The sequence below is a fragment of the Mesocricetus auratus genome, unplaced genomic scaffold, assembly GCF_017639785.1.
Source record: "Mesocricetus auratus isolate SY011 unplaced genomic scaffold, BCM_Maur_2.0 Super-Scaffold_100007, whole genome shotgun sequence".
Lineage (NCBI taxonomy): Eukaryota > Metazoa > Chordata > Mammalia > Rodentia > Cricetidae > Mesocricetus > Mesocricetus auratus.
This window is the reverse complement of record NW_024429191.1, coordinates 92,468,457-92,489,129: the sequence shown is the minus strand read 5'-3', so window position 1 is coordinate 92,489,129 and position 20,673 is coordinate 92,468,457. Positions and strand designations below refer to the sequence as shown.

General features: G+C 46.0%; 1 protein-coding gene across 1 annotated transcript; it reads left to right on the top strand.

Moving 5' to 3' along the window:
- The first annotated feature begins 611 nt into the window (after nt 1–611).
- Sumo2 (small ubiquitin like modifier 2) lies at nt 612–15,143 on the top strand. The gene is made up of 4 exons (XM_040750051.1): nt 612–780; nt 2,382–2,513; nt 8,694–8,765; nt 14,480–15,143. Exons 1-4 carry the CDS (start codon nt 760–762, stop codon nt 14,540–14,542), a joined length of 288 nt encoding a protein of 95 aa, XP_040605985.1. The 5' UTR covers nt 612–759; the 3' UTR covers nt 14,543–15,143.
- Nucleotides 15,144–20,673: the final 5,530 nt, after the last annotated feature.

The following is a 20,673-nucleotide window of genomic DNA, read 5'->3' as shown; positions in this document are numbered from 1 at the left end:
TGTTGGGTCGTTTTCAGTGAGGGGCTGTTGGAGACAGGCCACAGGCAAGGGGCCCCTTGGGTGGACACAAGAACATTTTCCTTCGGCTAGTGTCGGGTTAACCAGCAGGTCGGAAGGGATGGTTGCATCCGAGGCTGCTGGGTGGGAGGCTGGTTGAGCGTGAAGGATGAGGGGACTGGGAAGTTTGACGTGCAGAAGGCTGCACTTGTCCTACTGAACAAGGGTTCTTCCCAGAACCTCATGAGGCTGCTTTTCTGATGTAGGCTCCCCCTTCCACGAGGACTGGGTCTGCCTTCCTCGGCCTAGGCTCACGTCTAAGGCCGCAAGCCTTCCTGTGCTCGCCGAGGACCAGCTGGAAGCCATTTTGATTATGCTCCACCACCGAAGGAGGACAATACAGCCCCGCCCAGAGCCAGGCGCGCCCCCGCGGCGGGGCTGGTGCGCGTGTCCGCGCCTCTTCCCGCCGGCCTGGCGGGCGCCCGGCCCAGGCGGCGGAGGCGCGGGCCGTGGGGGGGCGGCCGGGGTGGTTATGTAAGCGTTGCGCGCTCCCGCGAAGCGGCAGCCAATGGGAAACCCCAGGCGCTCGTGCTCGCGCACGCAGGGCGGGGGGAGGGAGCGCACGACGTGCGCGCGCCCTCCGCCTCGTCCACCGCTGCCGCCTCCTTCTTCTGCCGCTCCTGGTGCTGCCTGTGTGCTCCTTCAGTGCGGACCCGGTGCCTCTTTTGTGAAGCGGCAGCTGAGGAGACTCCGGCGCTCGCCATGGCCGACGAGAAACCCAAGGTGAGCCCGGCGCCGCCGCCTCCGCCTCGCCGCGCGGGCCGGTGGGTGGCGCGGCCCGGGGTCCGGCCGAAGCCCGCCGCGGGCTCCCCACTCCTGCCCTGGGCCCCCCACGGGGCCGGCCGCGGCTCAGGCCCGGCGCTCCGCGCCATTTTCCTCTCTCTCGCCTCCTTCCTCCCGCCCGCGCCCGAGGAGGAGGCCCGTCGCCCTCCCCCGCCCCCAGGCCTCGGAGCGCGCGCGGCGCGAGGCGCGAGGCGGGCGGCGCATCGCGGGAGCCCGCGGGCGCAGCGGCCCCGCGCTGGCTCCTCGGCTGCGGCGGCCGGCGTGTGTGAGGGGAGCGTTGGGCGCGCGGAGCCCGGGGTGGCGGCGGCGGCAGGAGCAGCGCTGCGGGCCCGGGGCTCCCCTCGGGCGGGGGCCGCGCGAATCAATGGGCCGAGCACGGGCAGCCCCGGAGCGGGGATTCGGGAGCGGGTCCCACTCGAGGCCCCCGGGGCCCGCGGGGGAGGGGCAGCGCCGCTCAGCGGAGCGTCCAGAAACCCGGACCCCGGCGGGGACCATGTGGCTTCTTGTAGTTGGAGTCGGCGGTGCGAGCGGAGACGCGATGGGCTGGCTCAAGTTGAAAACGCGCCTTCCGAGGCACCGGGCGACTTGGCTGCGGGCGAGGGGACGCGCGGCCGTCTCGAGGGCACCCCCCTCTCCCGCCTTCGCTCCACTTTGGCGGGGGGAGACACGCAGGCTGAAAGAACCCTTGGACATTTACATCTGATTTTGCTGAAGTTCGGCGTGGGTCGCGATCTACGGGAAGACTTGCACGGAGACTCTGTAATCGATCCGTGACAGCAAAGGGAGGGGGGAAAGAGCTGTGAACTAAAAATGAAGCCGCTGATAGAGTCTGAGCGTTAATCTGCCAAGGCTAAAGGAGGAATCGGAAGGGTTTTTGTGTGTTTTTTCATTTACTTAAGATGTTTGGTACGGTCATTGGGCGGAGTTTGCTAACTTTAACGGAATAGCAATTGAGTTTTGAAATGCAAATGGGTGCCCCCCTACCCCCCACCCCGGCCCTCCTTCCCGCTGCAGTAGCTGTACTTACAACGCTTTGAAAAGAGAAAAGACAACCGGCGTTATGGGTAGCAAAAAAAAAAAAAATCGGAAGACGACCGAAGATAATGACATTTTAGAAAATTCAGCCTCGAAGACATTACAGTAAATCGAATGAGGCTGTTTTAAGTGTATTCTTTTGTTTGTTTTGGCTTTGGAGGCTGTCCTGGAACTCGGTCTGGTCTTGTAGACCAGGTTGGTCTCCAACTCACAGAGATCCGCCTGCCTCTGCCTCCCGAGTGCTAGGATGAAAGGCGTGCACCGCCACCGCCCGGCGAGAGTGTCCTGTTACCGCCGCTGCTAGTATCCGTGATTCTGTGACAGCCTGGTAACACTTGCTGCAGTACTGCTGCTGTCTCCTTTTTCAGATCAGCGGCTGGGAACAGCAGTATGCTGTTTGATACAGAATGAGGGAAACCTGTTGATTCGGGAACCCCTGGACGGCTGCTCTATAAAGGTGTTTGTGTTTCAGTTTCCAAATTACACTCTTATTTTTCTTTTAACAGGAAGGAGTCAAGACTGAGAACAACGATCATATTAATTTGAAGGTGGCGGGGCAGGATGGTTCTGTGGTGCAGTTTAAGATTAAGAGGCATACACCACTTAGTAAACTAATGAAAGCCTATTGTGAACGACAGGTGAGGAACTGATGTGTGCGCTTCAACTTCCACAACCAAAGTGTGTACAAAGTGGACTAGCATATTTATTGCCTTGACTGTTTTTGGTAAAGGGACCGTGATTGTATAGTACAGTTTGCAGGGTTAGTGTAACTCCTCATTAGTCCATAAGGCTCTTTTTTTTTTTTTTTTTTTTTGGTTTTTACGAGACAGGGTTTCTGTGTATTGTTTTGGAGGCTGTCGGTCCAGCCCGGCCTCGAACTCACAGTGATCCGCCTGCCTCTGCCTCCCAAGTGCTGGGATTAAAGGCGTGCACCACCACCGCCCAGCCCCATAAGGCTCCTTTACAAAGGAGGTACACCTACACTTTCATGAGGAAGAAAATGGAATTTGTAAATTTTTTTTCTCTTACTGTTAGGCATTACCCTGTGTCAAAACACCTGAGAAATCTGTGAGGCTTGGTGGTGGTGGCGCACGCCTTCAATCCCAGCACTCAGGAGGCAGAGGCAGGAAGATCTCAGCCTGCTATACAGAGGGCTACACAGAAGAGAAACTGTCTCAAAAAGGAGAGTTTTAGCCTATTTGAGTTTGGGGTACTGCAGTTTTTCTGAAGTGTGTCACTTATAACCTTTTAAGAATTTTGAGATCATAGTGTGTGGTGTGTTTGAGATCAAAACCAGATTCATTTGCGCTAAACATTGTTTGCATTTAGTTACTAACCAGCACCAGAGGTTAGGAAGTTTTAATCGTTTTGAGTACACCATGAGCCCTGTGTGGGTAATTTTATTTTTACTCCCCATGCATTGGTGTTTCACCTGCATGTGTGAGGGTGTCAGATCCCCTGGAACTGGAGTTATAGGCAGTTTTGAGCTGCCATGTGGGTGCTGGGAATTGAACCTTGGTCCTTTGGAAGAAGAGCCAGTGCTCTTTTTTTTTGTTTTTGTTTTGTTTTGTTTTGTTTTTTTTTGTTTTTACGAGACAAGGTTTCTGTGTATTGTTTTGGAGGTTGTCGGTCCAGCCCAGCCTCGAACTCACAGAGATCCGCCTGCCTCTGCCTCCTGAGTGCTGGGACTAAAGGCGTGCACCACCTTTGCCCGGCAAGCCAGTGCTCTTAACTGCTGTGCCCTCACTCCAGCCCTTGGAACACTTTACTTTTACATTATAGGGATATTTATATATATATAATAGAAGATAGTTATATAAATTCTCTTTGTGGTTTGGGTGTTGACTTCTTTGTTTGGATTGTTCTGAAGTAGGGTCTTCCTGTGCAGCACTGGTGCCTAGAATGTGCTATGTAGACTAGTCCGCCCTCAAACTCAAACAGTCCTCTTCCCTTTCCACCTTATTTTTGTGGTAGCAAACCATTCTCATTCCTGTTTTTGTTTTGCTTGTTTGTTTGTTTTGGTTTTTCAAGACAGGGTTTCTCTGTGTAGCTTTGGAGGCTGTCCTGGAAGTCTTCTTCCAGGCTGATCTGGAAATCACAGAGATCTGCCTGCCTCTGCCTCCCGAGTGCTGGTATTAAAGGTGTACACCACCACTGGGGACACCTTTTTGTTAGTTTTTTTTTTTTTTTTTTGAGACTGGGTTTCTCTGTGTAGCTCCCAAGTGCTATGATTAACGTCATCGGGCTCATTCTCCTGAATGGACAAATGTTGGAAAGTCAGTGTAGTTTTGCTGCAAGAGAGCTTTCCTTTGGAATGCCAAGTCAGTAAAGCAAAAGCAGCTTTAAAGATGACAGCTCTGCTCCCCACATCAGCTCATCAGCTGTAATAATGGCAGAAGTAGGGTTTTTTCATTGATTGATACACACTGATTGTTCAAGATGTGAAAGTTGTGGAAATCATTTTGATATTCAAGACAGTGGCTTTTTTTTTTCTTTCTGTTTTTCCAGACAAGGTTTCTCTGTATTGTTTTGGAGGCTGTCCTGGAACTAGCTCTTGTAGACCAGGCTGGCCTCAAACTCACCGAGATCCGCCTGCCTCTGCCTCCCAAGTGCTGGGATTAAAGGCGTGAGCCACCAATGCCCTGCTCAGAGGCCTTATTTTATGCATAGATTGACCCTGAACTCTGAACTCTAGTTTCAGCCTCCCCATTGGTAAGATTCTTAGGCATGTGCCTTCATGCTTCCTGTTTTATGTCTCTTTTAAAATGTGATAACAGAAAGCTGGTTCCAGGCTCATTTTGTTTTTGTTTTTGTTTTTACGAGACAGGGTTTCTCTGTATTGTTTTGGAGGCTGTCGGTCCAGCCTGGCCTCGAACTCACGGAGATCTGCCCGCCTCTGCCTCCCAAGTGCTGGGATTAAAGGCGTGCGCCACCACCGCCCGGCCATTTTGTTTTTTTAATTTCCTTTGTTAGCATTCTTACACCTCCTTACGTTTGTCTTCCCTGTAACTCATAGAAATTTACCTGTCTTTGCCTCCCAAGTGCTGGAATTAAAGGTGTGTCACCACTTGGGCTTATTACACATAATTTATATACTCTTAATTTTTGGTGAAATCTATCTAAATGGTGAATCAACAAAAGGATTTGGGAAAGGGCCTTTCTAGGTGGCACTGCAAGCCTGATTGTATTCAGTCTTTGAAACCCACAGTAGAGGGAGAGAACCACTGAGAATTGAAGTCGTCCTGAAAACTCCTGCCTGTACTGTGGCACATATGCACACTCACACGTAACAAAATCTTTCATGCTAGACGGGCATTCTGTCACTGATCTGTTTCTCGCACTCAGCCTGCTTCCACACACACTCAGTGAGTAAAAGTTATGTGCACTGGTGTTTTGGCTACATGTATATGTGTATGAGGGTGTCAGATACTCAGGAACTGGAGTTACAGACAGTTGTGGGCTGCCATGTGGGTGCTGGGAATTGAACCCAGGTCCTCTGGAAGAGCAGCCAGTGCTCTTAACTGCTAGGCTATCTCTCCAGCACCAGAAAAAAAAATTTTAAAGGAATTATCAGGCTTGGGAATATAAGTAGTACAGTAGCAGAGCATTTGCATACCATTGGAGGCCCAGGCTTCAGTCCCCAGTACCAGTTGATTGGGGTTTATTATTTGTTATCTTCCATCAAACATTCACCACCACCAGAATTTTCTAGACAGTTTCTCTGTAACAGCTCTAGCTGTCTTAGAACTCAACTTTGTAGACCAGGCTGGCCTTGAACTCACTGATATCCACCTGCCTTTGCTTCCTGGGTACTGACAGGAAAGGCCTGCACCACCACACCCAACTTTCACATCAATCTTAATTACTTGTACTTAAAAAGAAAAAACCAAAATAAATAAATAAACTGGCTGCAGTTATGGCTCTGCAGTTATCTGGAGGTCCCAAGTTCAATTTCCAGCACCCAGAATGCCTGGTTCAGGAAAAAAACAAGATTCCTACTCCCTCCCTTTTTTTAAATCAAAAAATCTTTGTACCTTTGATTACCTTAAAAAATGGGTATATATCTTCCAAGTATTTCCCCTTAATGAAAACTTTTAAACATTAAAGGCATTAAAAAAAAAAAGTCAGAATCTAGCACAAGTCAAGGAAATCCATTCATACTTCTAGGAACCAGCATTGTTTTACTTTCACTTAGTGAAATTTTGTAACCCTTGACATCTTCCAACACCACACTGATAAGTCATCAAACCCTAGAAGTGCATCAACAACTTCTTGCTTTGCTTTCCGAGACAGGGTTTCTCGTTGTGGCTTTGGAGCCTGTCATGGAACTCACAGAGATCTGCCTGCCTCTACCTCCAAGGTGCTGGAACTAAAGGTGCATCTCCAGTGCCCACCTCAACAATTTATTGCTCTCATCACAGTGTGAATTCTTGATCCTATATACTTGTCTACATCTCCAGTGACAAGCTGGGATGGGTCTCAGCCACAGTGGTGGATGTCTAGCATGGTTTTTCAATTAAGAGAGAGTTATATGAATCACATAACTGGTTCCTTAAGAGTTAGGAATGACTGGAGAGATGACTCAGTGGTTAAGAGCATTGGCTGCTCTTGTAGAAAACCTGGATTCAATTCCCAACACCATATGGCAGCTCACAAGTGTTTATAATTCCAGTAGCAGGGGATTGACACCATCACACAAAATTGAGTTCTAGGTCAGCTTTGTCTACACAGTAAGTTGCAGGCCAACCAGGACTATGTAGGGAAACTGTATTGAAAACAGGAGAGGGGTGTGAGTCCTGATGGTATACATATCAATCTACCTGGTGAATTCCATGATTTTCTAGACCCTTCCCAACAACAACCCCCCTCCCCAAGGCAGGGTTTCTCTGTGGCTTTGGAGGCTGTCTTGGAACTAGCTCTTGTAGACGAGACTGGCCTTGAACTCACAGAGATCCGGCTGCCTCTAGAGTGCTGGGATTAAAGGCATGCGCCACCAAAAAATATTTTTTCTAAAGGGGTGGGTGGGGGGAAGCTACCCATACAGCAGTCAGGACAACTTGCTGTAATTGCATCTCCTACGTCATAGACTTAGGGTACCAAACATGGACAGCTTTAACCATGGCATACCTCTCTATATGGTTTGTGTGTGATATGTGGTGGTTGCAGGAAAGCTTGGGAACCCTTTTTTTTTTTTTTTTTTTTTTTTTTTTGCTTTTTTGAGACAGGGTTTCCCTGACTGTTCTGGGCTAGCCTCAAATTCAGAGGTTTCACCTGCCTCTGCCTCCTGGGTGCTGGAACTGAAAGTGCTACCACACCCTAGCCGGAGTCCGTTCTTCCCATCCACCTTTCCCTACACTCCAGGGATTGAACTTGGGCTGCCAGGCTTTCATGGCAAGAACTTTACCTAGTGAACCATACTGTCTGCCCACACTGGGCATTATTACCTCTAGAAATCTCTATGGCATCCTCATTCTATAACACTGCCAAAGTCTAAACATCGGAGTCCTTGGTGGTGTTAGTCGCTACTGATCCTCTCTGTTTTGGTAATAATAGCCAGAAGCCATATAGCACACTGACCACTTGGATTGTGATCAGTATTGAGAGGTACTGTAAAACGTGAGTAGCCATATTTTCAAAATTTAGATTAAAAATTAAATGCCTCGCCGGGCGTTGGTGGTGCACGCCTTTAATCCCAGCACTCGGGAGGCAGAGGCAGGCGGATCTCTGTGAGTTCGAGGCCAGCCTGGTCTACAGAGCGAGTGCCAGGACAACCTCCAAAACTACACAGAGAAACCCTGTCTCGAAAAACCAAAAAAAAAAAAAAAAATTAAATGCCTCGCTGGGCGTTGGTGGCGCACGCCTTTAATCCCAGCACTTGGGAGGCAGAGGCAGGCGGATCTCTGTGAGTTCAAGGCCAGCCTGGTCTACAAGAGCTAGTTCCAGGACAGCCTCCAAAGTTACAGAGAAACCCTGTCTCGAAAAACCAAAAAAAAAAATTAAATGCCTCAATGTCCCCCCTTTCTCTCTTTTTGTATTTTTTAGACAGGGTTTCTCTGTGGCTTTGGAAGCTGTCTTGGAACTAGCTCTTGTAGACTAGGCTGGTCTGGAACTCCCAGAGATCCGCCTGCCAAGTGCTGGACTAAAGGCCTGTGCCACCACCCAGCTCCCATGCTGTCCTTGAAACCCAAATTCTCCTACCTCTGCCTCCCAAGTGCTTGGGCCACCATGCCCTACAAAAGTGAAATTGTTTTACTTTGTTCTTTTGTGGACATTTTTGGTTTTCATCTAGTCTTTGCTCAGTCTGCCCATTCTTTTTTTTTTTTTTTTTTTTTTTGGTTTTACGAGACAAGGTTTCTCTATTGTTTTGGAGGCTTGTCTGTCCAGCCTGGCCTCAACTCACAGAGATCCGCCTGCCTCTCCATCCCGAGTGCTGGGATTAAAGGCGTGCACCACCACCGCCCGGCTAGTCTGCCCATTCTTGTTCGCTGAGCTTGACTATGTACATGTAGAGTGTGTGTTTTGTTTTGAGACGGCTCTCATAAGTAGCCCATGCTGATCTCACGCTTCCTGATCCTTCTAAGTGCTAGTACTGCTACAGGCATAAGTGTACCATCTTCATTTTGAAACATTTGAAACACCAAATGTTGCATAGAAAATGTTAACAATTGCTGATTGTATACATGCATCAAATTTTTATGGCTACATGTTTTTGTAGTTTTATCAAAATGGAGTTTTTATCCAGCTTTGTCTACATAGTGAGTCCCTGTTTCAAAAACAGTTTTTAACTATTATATGCTATTTGCTTTTAATCTCGTTAGGGATTGTCGATGAGGCAGATCAGATTCCGGTTTGACGGGCAACCAATCAATGAGACCGACACACCTGCACAGGTAAAACTGCACTGTTTGAGAAAATTGTCTTATGTGTACAGAAGCCAGTGAGCACATCATGGTGTCTGCTCTGTATTTGCGCTAAGCTTTATTTCTTTGAGACTGGGTTTTCCTTGAACCTGGAGGTCGGATGCTACTGATCCTTCAGTCCCTATTGTCCATGGTGCTGGGGTTACAGCTGCCTTATAGAGTGGATGCTGGGGATCTAAATGCTCTGCTTTTTTTTATGTATTTATTTTTATTTTATGTTTATTGGTGTTTTGTCTGTGTGAGGGTGTCAGATCTCGTAGTTACAGGCAGTTTTGAGCTGCTATGTGGGTACTGGGAATTGAACCAGAGACTTTTAGAAGAGCAGTCAGTGCTCTTAACTGCCGATCCATCTCTCCAGCCCTCTGAATGCTCCGCTTTTATGTAGGTGCAGGGAACCAAACTTGGGTCTTTTTTTTTTTGGTTTTTCGAGACAGGGTTTCTCTGTGGCTTTGGAAGCTGTCCTGGAACTCACTCTGTAGACCAGGCTGGCCTCCAACTCACAGAGATCCTCCTGCCTCTGCCTGCCGAGTGCTGGGATTAAAGGCGTGCACCACCAACGCCCGGCCCAAACTTGGGTCTTATTAGCACTCTTATTCACTATTCTGTCCAGGGTTGCCTTTGTCTTGTTGGTTTGTTGGCTTGCTGTGCCACCACCTCCTGTTGTGTTTCTTTTCTTTCTTTTTTAATATGTGGTTTTTCCTTTTTCTTTTAGATTTATTTATTTATTATATACTGTTCTGCCTGCATGTATCCTTGCATGACAGAAGAGGGTACCAGATCGCATTACAGAAGGTTGTGAGCCACCATGTGGTTGCTGGGAATTGAACTCAGGACCTCTGGAAGAGCAGTCAATGCTCTTAACCTCTGAGCCATCTCTCCAGTCACCCTTTTGTTTTTGTTTTTTTTTTTTGTTTGTTTGTTTGTTTTGTTTTGTTTTCTCTGTGGCTTTGGAGGCTGTCCTGGAACTCACTCTGTAGACCAGGCTGGCCTCAAACTCACAGAGATACGCCTGCCTCTGCCTCCCGAGTGCTGGAATTAAAGGCGAGCGCCACCAACGCCCGGCTTTGTTTTTTGTTTTTGAGACAGGGTTTTCTTTGTGTAGCCCTGAGATTCACTCTGCAGACCATGCTGGCCTTGAAACCCAAATTCTCCTACCTCTGCCTCCCAAGTGCTGGGGCCACCATGCCCTGCTAAAGTGAAATTGTTTTACTTTGTTCTTTTGGGGACATTTTTGGTTTTCATGTAGTCTTAGCTCTGTCTGCCCATTCTTGTTCTCTGAGCTTGACTATGTACATGTAGGTGACTCTTACAAGCTTGAATCAGTAAAGGGAATTGATACTGCTGGGCAGAGAGAGAGATGAGGTGAGGTGTGGACAGAGTCTCTTTTCAGGTCTGAGGAGTCAGGTACACAGTGACTGGTCCTTTATTTCTCTGATCTTTCCGTTTTTACTCCAATATCTGACTCCTTTCTCTGCCTAGCCATATCACTTCCTGGCTTCTGTCTGTATAGACCTAGACCTCTATGGTTAACTAGTAGCTAGCTCTACCCTCTGATCTCCAGGTAAACTATTTGTCAGAATACAAAATATCACAACTGATAATACTGTTACCTCCCTTAATTTTCTAACATAGCACTGCCGGTTTTGTTTGTTTGTTTTCTGTGTGCAATATATGGTTTTCTGTATCTGAAAGCATTGTATCCTTTTCCTCTAAAACTTGCTTAAACTTAGATCACTGGATGTTTTTGTTTGCTTGTTTTTGGTTTTTTGAGACAGGGTTTCTCTGTAACTTTGCTTTGGAACCTGTCCTGGAACTCTCTCAGCCCAGGCTAGCCCCAAACTCACTGAAACTTGCTTGCCTCTGCCTCCCAAGTGCTGGGACTAAAGGTTTGTGTCCCCACTGCCCGCTTGAGACAGGTTGTTTTGTTTTGTTTTTCGTTTTGGAGGCTGTCCTGGAACTCAGACTAGGCGATCTATAGACAGAGATCTTCCTGCCTCTGCCTCTTGAGTGCTGGGAGTGAAGGTGTGGGCCACCATTGCCCAGCGAGACAAGTTTTTTTTTTTAAGATTTATTTATTATGAATATAACATCCTGAGTCCATGTCTGTCTGCACACCAGAAGAGGACACCAGATCTCATTATAGATGGCTGTGAGCCACCATGTGGTCGCTGGGAATTGAACTCAGGACCTTTGGAAGAGGAAATCAGTGCTCTTAACCTCTGAGCCATCTCTCCAGCCCCAAACAAGTTTTTTATGTGTAGTCTTGACCTGGAATTTGGTCTGTACTGTAGATTGGGCTGGCTTGAACTCAGATCTTCTGACATTTGTCCCCCTAGTGCTAAAACTAATGGAGTACACAACCATTGCCTGGCCTAAATCACCAATCACCTAATTCTTGTGAGAGTAGAAATTTAAATTGGATCCTTTGGGCTTTTTACTTTTACTTTTATTGTTTTGTGGGGTTTTATTAGTGGTCATACCTCTTCCTTGTAGAATTTACAGGAGTGTACAATCTTTTTTTTTTTTTTTGAGACCGTCTATTCTGTTTCCTAAATTGGCCTTGAAGAGTATTGAATTGAGAAGGCCTCCTGGAATTACAAAGTGTGAACCACTGCCTGATTTGAATTTCAGCTTTAATTCCCCAATAATAATTGGAGAACAGCGTCTTTAATCCCAGCACTTGGGAGGCAGAGGCAGACAAATCTCTGTGAGTTCAAGGCCAACCTGGTCTACAAGAGCTAGTTCCAGGACAGACTCCAAAGCCACAGAGAAACCCTGTCTTGACCCCCCCAAAAATTTTTTTGGAGAACATTGTATGGTAGCTTAATTTAATCCCAGAATTTAGGAGATACAGCACGTGGATCTCTGAGTTGGAGGCCAGCCTGGTCTATAGTGATTTCTGGGATAGCCTGAGCTACACAGTGAAACTGTTTTAACCCATCTCTGTCCCCCCACTCTCCCGTCCCCCAAAGTGGAGGGGAGTGGTCTGGAGCGGTGGTTCAGTGGTTAAGAGCATTTGTTGTTCTTACACTGGGTATCTTGATTGCAAGATACCCAGAGCTACACAGAAAGCCTATTTTGAATGTTCCTGAAAACTATATATACATAATTTTTTTTATTTTATTTTATTTTTTATTTTTTTTTTTTTGGTTTTTTGAGACAGGGTTTCTCTGTATTGCTTTGGAGGCTGTCCTGGAACTCACTCTGTAGACCAGGCTGGCCTCGAACTCACAGAGATCCGCCTGCCTCTGCCTCCCGAGTGCTGGGATTAAAGGCGTGCGCCACCAACGTCCGGCTTACATAAAATAATTTTTGCCGGGCATTGGTGGTGCACGCCTTTAATCCCAGCACTTGGGAGGCAGAGACAGGAGGATCTCTGTGAGTTCGAGGCCAGCCTGGTCTACAAGAGCTAGTTCCAGGACAGCCTCCAAAGCCACAGAGAAACCCTGTCTCAAAAAAAAAAATAATTTTTTATGATAAAATAGTGGAGAGTGCTAAGTAGTCGGGAACATCAGCAGCAGGTATGATTTTGCTGATACACTTCAAGGGAAAGGAAAATGTGCTAAAAATTTCTCAGTAGTTGCAGTCTTCAGTTATGCATTGTAGCCACAAGGGGGTGCTACTGTTTCCTTTGCAAATGTAAATGTGGTATGTATGTTTTGAGGCATTTAAGTTTTCACCATAAAATGATATTTTAGTGTGAAAATATATACTCTATTAAAATTGTTAACCTGGAACATTGTAGTTTTTTTGTTTGTTTTCTTGCTTTTGTTTATGATACAGGGTTTCTCTGGCTTTTAGAGGCTGTTTTGGAACTAGCTCCTAGACCAGGCTGGTCTGGAATCCACAGAGATCAGCCTGCCTCTGCCTCCCAGGTGCTGGAATTAAAGGTGTGCACCACCACTACCGCCCGAGGGTGTAAATTTTTTGCTTGAATTTTAAGTTCATTTTGAGAATTGTTTTCTCCTGCTGCTATTAATTCATTTATTTGTTTGTTTATTTTAGCTGGGCAGTAGTGGCATATGCCTTTAATCCCAACACTCATGAGGCAGAGGCAGGTGGATGTCTGTGAGCTACTTCCAGGAGAGGCTCCAGAGCTACACACAGAAACCCTCTCAAAACAAAGGAAAAGAAAAACCAAGAAAGTGAAAATTTTAAAATTCATTATGTAGTGTTCTGCCTGCATGCCAGAAGGGACAGGACAGCCATGGCTATACAGAAAAACCCTATATCAAAAAACCAAGTTCCTTTTTGTAGGCTGGGTGCGACAGACTTTTTTTTGTTGTTGTTGTTGTTTTGTTTTTGTTTTTTCGAGGCAGGGTTTCTCTGTATTGTTTTGGAGCCTGTCCTGGAACTTGCTTGGTAGACCAGGCTAGCCTCCAACTCACAGAGATCCACCTGCCTCTGCCTTCATAGTGCTGGGATTAAAGGCTTTTGCCACCAATGCCCGGCTTCTTTTTTCCTTTTTTTTTTGGTTTTTCAAGACAGGGTTTCTCTGGCTTTGGAGGCTGTCCTGGAACTCGCTTGGTAGTCCAGACTGGTCTCAAACTCAGAGATCCGCCTCTGCCTCCCGAGTGCTGGGATTAAAGGCGTGTGCCACCAACGCTCGGCTCTTTTTTCCATTTTTTAAGATGGGCTTTTTCTGTGGAACATGCTTTGTAGACCATGCTGCCCTAGAACTCAGAAATCTTCCTGCCTCTATTTCCAGAGTACTGGGATCAAAATGCATGTGCCACCATTTCTGGATGTTACTTTATCTTTCATACATTTTAGGAAGTGTTCCATGTCCTGTCATTTCCCCCCAGACCAGTTCCTAAAGCTCAGACTGGCCTCAAACATGCCTTATTGAGGATGATATTAGTTCCTGGTTTTACCTGTCTGCACCTCCCAAATGCTGGAATTATTAAGCTACATTAGAAAGTTTTGTTATCTTTTAATAGTTTGTGTGTGGCATATGGGGAGGGTCAGAACAATTTCAAGATTCAATTCTCTTACACGTTTCTGAAAAATCAGATTCAGATTGTCAGTGAGCCATAAAAAGAACTTTTGAAAATAAAGAGCTTTCTGCAGTGTTGCTGTATATGTGTTAAGATCTTACTGCCATTGTGGTTGTTTTATACTTATCCTTAGTGAATCTTAAAATTCCAAATTTTGCAATTAGATTTATTAAACAGGTTTACTAAATTAGTAAAGCTCCGGTCTGTGGTAGTATACCACTTAAATACTAGAACTTGGGAGGCAGAGGCAATTCCAACACTTGGCAGACTGAGGTGGGTTTGCTAAGTGTCTGAGACCAGCCTGTGACTGGGACCACATTTGTTTCCCTTTCTTGAGCTCCATTCCCGGTGTTTATGAAGCTGACATCTGTTTTGTTTTTTTTTGTTTTTTGTTTTGTTTTGTTTTTTTTTTTTTTTTGGTTTTTCAAGAAAAGGGTTTCCCTGTGGCTTTGGAGGCTGTCCTGGAACTAGTGTAGACCAGGCCGGCCTCGAACTCACAGAGATCCGCCTGCCTCTGCCTCCCGAGTGCTGGGATTAAAGGCGTGCGCCACCAACGCCCGGCTGAAGCTGACATCTGTAATAATGAAGCCTGGAGTAGGATGGGACCTTACTGTAAATTTAATATGAAAACTAGACATTTTAAGTTCTTCCTCACTGGTCTTAAATTTGTTTTCTTTTCTGTGCTAGTTGGAAATGGAGGATGAAGATACGATTGATGTGTTCCAGCAGCAGACAGGAGGTGTCTACTAAAAAAGGGAACCTGCTACTTTACTCCAGAATTTTGTTATAGACCAAGAATACATTCGCAATTAGAAAGCCGCAATTTGGTTCCACCACATCCTGACTACTACAGTATAGTTTTCTCTATTCTTTCATTTCCCTGTCCCCATTTCTTTATTGTACATAAAGTAACTGGTATATGTGCACAAGCATATTGCGCTCTTTCTTTCTTTTTTAAACTAAATGGCCAATGTTCTGTTTTAATTGACATCAGATGGAGATGGTCTGGGGGAAGTACTGGTTCTGTGAAAATATCCCCCTTTCTCCATTAGTGGCATGCTCATTCAGCTCTTATCTTTATATTCCAGTAAGTTATTTTGCTCTCAATGTTTTAACAAAAGAACCCAACAACAAAATCCTTGCATACCTTGTTCGATTGGAGAATTTTAATGTTTTTCATTTATCATTGTAAAACCAAGGACAATTTTATAACTTTTTTGTACGTAGCTGTTACATGTAGGGCAATCTGTCTTTAAGTAGGGATAAATTACTCTTGAACAAAATGGTCCTAGATAGTTTTCCCTTCAAGTCAAGCGTCTTGTTGTTTAAATAAACTTCTTGTTTAAAATCAGCTGTTCTCTTTATTCTGGGGAGTATTAAATAGGAAAATGTTTAATACCATGTGTGTGTCTCACACCTTTAATCCCAAAACATAATGGGTCTTATAGTATTCACAGCTACATAGTGAGACCCTGTCTCCAAAAAAAAAAAAAAAACCTTAAGGCAAAGTCAGATGTAGTGGCACATGCCTTTAGTCCCCAGCACTTGAAGCAGGGGGCAGACATATAACTCAGAAGCAAACTTTATGTGACTCGGTGTATAAAGGCACTTCTCACTGAACCTGAGACACTGGAGCCCACGTGGTAGAAGGAAAATTGATTCCTACAAATCGTCCTCTGCCACCCACACAATGTACCCTGGCATACATGTGTACAGACAAACTATGAAAATCCATACACTATAAAAAAAATCCATTACAAAAAAGCTAAGTGGTGGTAGTGGCACACACCTTTACTCTCAGCACTTGGGAGGCAGAAGGGATCTCTGGGTTTGAGGCCAGCCTGGTCTACAGAGAGTTCCAGCCAATGCCACACACAGAAACCCTGTGTTGAAAAGCAAAAGGTGAAATAGGGGTTGGAGCGACAGCTTAGCCGTTAAGAACATTTACTCTGAGCCAGGCGTTGGTGGCGCACGCCTTTAATCCCAGCACTCGGGAGGCAGAGGCAGGTGGATCTCTGTGAGTTCGAAGCCAGCCTGGTCTACCGAATGAGTTCCAGGACAGCCTCCAAAACAATACAGAGAAACCCTGTCTCGAAAAAACCAAAAAAAAAAAAAAAAAAAATTTACTCTGCAGAACACTTCCCAGAAGACCTGGGGTCTCTCCACACTTGGAGATCTTGTGCCTCTTGTGACCGCCACAGGCCCTGCATGCACGTGGTGCACATACATACATGCACTCAGGCACACACTCATACACACAAAAAGCATTTTTTTTTTCTTAATTGGAAGAGTAGGCCAGGAAGCTGGACGGGTAGTGGTGGGACACACCTTTAATCCCAGCAAGTAGTTCCTCTACAGCCAGGGCTACACAGAGAGAAACCCTCTCTCAAAAGCCAAAAATGTAACTAAAGCAACAGTCTTAGGATGTCTTTTTGTTTGTTTTAGAAACAAGGTTTCTTTCACTCTGTAGGCCAGGATGGCCTTGAACTCAGACCCACCTACCTAGTCTCGTGATTACAGCCAGCCCTGCGCTCTTAGGTTTCTCAACATTTCCCATGTCGTGGGCATCTTGCTGATTCCTTGAAACTGAGAAGCCAAGGATAATGTATCCACAGTGTTTCAGTCACAGCATGCTACTGACTGTTGGGGTGGGGTTAATGCTATGTACAGTAAGAATTGTAGTGTAGTGAGACTGGCCTTCAGTGCTTGCTCCTTAGGGTGGGACATAATTAGAACACAGCGAAACAGGTTGGAATTTAATCTGTTGTTTGGAATGTGGAGTGTTATTTTCCTGTAAGCAGTGACATGTGACTATGCAGTCATTTTAGGATGTAGTATACCCTTGGCTTTTACAAAACTTCCAAGTCCAAAAATAATGTTTTTTCCTTATAATTAATGTTTTGAAGGTATATTTGTCAATAACTTCTCCACATGGTGTAAAACTTGTGACTGTGAAGAGAAGGGTTTCCTCAACGCTTTCCTGGGTCAGTTGTGTAAGCTTCCTCTGAGATGGAAACATCCCATCCAGCAGGGAAGCTCTTTAAAACAGGTAGGTTAATTAAATAACCCCAGGAAGTCCCTGAAACTGACCAGACAGATTCACTAGGACCCTCCTGGTCAGTGTAGGCCTCTGAGTCCATACCAACTGCCTGCAACAAGCAAAAATGAGCTGACCATCTGGAAGAGGGTTAGATCAACCAGAAAGGACTCTCTAATTTGTTGATCTGCCTGCAGGCTGTGCTTTGTTCCCAGGGCTCCTGGGTTTGTAGCTGTCACTTATGCTGGGGTGGGCTTTGGTGATGCAACTGTCTTTGAGTCATTTCTGCTCCTACGAATATGCACCCATATTCCCGTAATTCACTCCAATAACACTCATTGACTGGTTCACCCAGTTGGACTTTGGTGGCTTCCATACTTTGGTCTATTGGGGGTTTTCTATCTGGATGAAGTGTGTTGTGTCTCCTGGGGGGGGATTGTCACACAACATCTACCAACCTTAATATATATTTGTTTGATTTGGGTGTGTGTGTGTTCCTTAAATTTATTTATTTATTAGATAGGTTCTCTCCATATGGCCCTAGCTGGCCTTGAAGTGACTCTGTAAACCAGGCTGGCCTCGAATTCACAGAGATCTTCCTGCCTCTGCTTCCAGAGTGCTAGGATCAAAGGCCTGCACCACCACATCTGGCTACATTTTTTTGACTAATTATATTTTGTGTGTATGAGAGTGCACCTGAGTGCAGGTATGTGCACCATATGCGTGGAAGTCAGAAGAGATATTGCATGGATTCCCAGGAGTTGTAGTTACAGATTGTGAGCCACCATTTGGATGGATGCAGGGAGAACCCAGGTCTTCTGCAAGAGTAAGTGTTCTTATGTGCTAAACTCTTCAGTCCTTATTTTTGTTTACAGTTCTTGTGGAGAGCCTGAGCTGAGCTGGGGCTCTCAGCTCCCACATGGTGGCTTACAGCCTGTAACTCCAGATCCAGGGTATTGACGCCCTCTGCTGATCTCCTTGGGCACCAGGCATGCGTGAATTACATAGATAAAAGTATACAAAAACACTCAGGCCAGGCAGTGGAGGTGCACGCCTTTAATCCCAGCACTCTGGAGGCAGATGCAGGTGGATGTATGTGGGTTCAAGGCCAGCCTGGTCTACAGTGTGAGTTCTAGAACAGTCTCCAAAGCAATGCAGAGAAACCCTGTCTCCAAAAAGCAAAAGCAAACAAACAAACAAACAAACAAAAAAAAACCCACACACATCAAACATAAATACCTAAGTACATATGTCCCAGCGTTTGGACAAGGAGTAGAAATAGGAGGCTCTAGAGTCCAAGGTCAGCATGGAGGTAGCAGAGACAGGCCAATCTCTGTGAGGTCCTCAAAGAAACCCTGTCTTGAAAAATACACAAAGGCTGTAGAAATGACTCAGTGGTTAAGAGCACAGGCTGTTCTTCCAAAGGACCCTGGTTCAACTTTAGCACCCATATAGCAGCTCACAATTGTCTGTGATTTCAGTTCCAGGGGACCCAACACCCATGACAAAACATCAATGCACATAAAATAAAAACAAATTTAAAAAGGAAAAACAACAGCAGAAAGAGCCCAAGATTATCAACAGTCAGAGTTGGAGCCTGGATTACATGAGACCTGCCTCAAAAGGAAACCTCATTTTTGTAAAGGAGGATTCTGACCATGGAAAGTGCAACACAGTGGGCAGGAAGGTTTTTATTGTTGCACTTGTTTTTTTTAATGACCTTTGACTCCTGCCTCCACCTCCCAAGTACTAGGACTACTACAAACTCTTCCTACCAGTGCAAGCCCTCTGCCCTGAGGCTTACTTAAGAGGAACTCATTTGGAAGCAGGACCGTGTCTCAAAAGCATCGATCTCTGTTTTTGGCGAAGGCACAGCTAAGAAAAGGACAGACAGATGGATACTAAATTTGGCTTTAGAAGCGATGCCTGTGATGCGCTTGATGAGAGGTTAAGTTACAAGTGGCATATCAGGAGATACCCTCAGGGGCTGGGATTAAGACATAAATAGGGCTGGTTTTGAAAACAAAACCCACATACAACTATCTAGGGTTCAATCAAAATCCATTTGTTTTCTGAAAATCTAAGGAAATAGAAGACATAGGAAATCCATCAATGTTGAGGAGGAATGGTCCAGGGTGATATTAAACCATCATCAAATGATTCACATGAACAGCTGAGAAGATCGAACTGAAGCTGATAGGAGGGGTCCAGAGTCTGCCCCACCCCCTGTCCTTCATAGCAACCCCCTCCTAGTGCGGCGGGCACGGTCTCTGTGTTCCTTAAGATTCTGTTCCTCCTTTTGCCGTGTGTGTGTGTGTGTGTGTGTGTGTGTGTGTGTGTGTGTGTGTGTGTGTGTGTGTGTGTGTGTTGTGTGTTTCAAAACAGGGTTTCTCTGTGTAACAGTCCTGGCTGTCCTGGATCGCTGTGTAGACCAGGATAGCCTCTCCTTACAGAGAGCCTTCTGCCTCTACCTCCTGAGGGCTGGGATTAAAGGTGTGTGCCACCACCCAACTCAGGTTATCATTTGTAATTTAAAAACTCAAGGTCTCCCCTCCCACAGTGGAAGCCAGGGCCTGAGGCATGGACTCTCCCCGGTTCTATTTCTCTCTCCTCTTTCTCTCTCTATATCTCTCTTTTTCTGTCTCTCTCTCTCTGTCTCTCTCTCTCTCTCTTTCTCTCTCTCTGTATGTGTGTTTCTCTCTATATCTCTGGCTGTCCTGAAATTCACTTTATAGATCAGGCTGGCCTCAAACTCACAGGGATCTGCCTGCCTTTGCCTCCCGAGTGCCCAGTTTACATTTATTTTATTGTACATATATGAACATGTGTACATTGATGCTGGACACATGTGTGGGTGAATGTCAGAGAACAATCTCAGGGAGTCTGTTCTCTCCACTGTATGGTATGGTGCCTGGGTATTGAACTTGAGACCTCAGGTGTGGGAGCAAGGCCATCTTGCCTGTCCCTGAGCAATATACTCTTCCTCTCTCTTAACAATACGAAATGCTGGAAGCAGATGGTAATTTCTCTTCACTGTTCAAAGAATTCAAGTGGACAGGGTGGTTGCACACCTATAATCCCAACACATAGGCCGTAGAGGCAGGACGGGAAGATTCCAGGCTCTGGACCTGAAGTATCCTTTAGGCTACTGCAGTTAATACAGACATGTGACCTTGCTTCTACAGAAAAAGGAGTTCTGGTTTCCCTGAAAGCCTAGAGGGAGGGGAGGCCAGTTAAGTAAGCAAGACCACTGAAATCACTAACTTCCAACTGCCAGGAGAGGGCTTGGGAAGAGGAATGTTGTTGAGTTTCATGGAAACACCGAGGCTGCAGAGGATGGGAGATGTCTACTTTTAGAGTTAGTTTTGACATGAGAAAGGGTCAGCCATCAGCTGCCTGTTTTTACCTAAAGCTTTGCCTCCTATGATCTTTAAACAGTCCTCGAGCCCTCCGAGCGCTGCCTGCATTTGTTGAAGGGATAAATTTACCCAGACAGGTGGAAGAACCATGACCTAAGGGTTAGAAACAGCTGCAGAGTCTCTGGCAGATGAGGCCATTCATTCAGCAGACATTAGCCAGCTTTAGAACAAGCTCTAAAACTAAAACATCTCGGGCCTACTCACATGCCATCCATTGGAGTTTAAATTTTTTTTGGTTGTTTTTTCGTAAAGAAATTCCAGTCTTTTCCTGGAGTGGTGGCGCACACCTTTAATCCCAGCACTCAGGAGGCAGAGGCAGGTGGATCTCTCTGAGTTTAAAGTCAACCTGGTCTATATAGTAAGTTCCAGGGCAGCCAAGGCTGCACAGACAACATTTAAGACAAAACAAAACTATAATTTCGGCA

Excerpts from the sequence above, each read along its gene's own strand:
- Sumo2 (XM_040750051.1), top strand. The coding sequence starts at position 760 with ATGGCCGACGAGAAACCCAAG. Across the intron at positions 781-2,381 it reads TGGCCGACGAGAAACCCAAG|GAAGGAGTCAAGACTGAGAA; the intron begins GTGAGCCCGGCG and ends TTCTTTTAACAG. Across the intron at positions 8,766-14,479 it reads AGACCGACACACCTGCACAG|TTGGAAATGGAGGATGAAGA; the intron begins GTAAAACTGCAC and ends TTTCTGTGCTAG.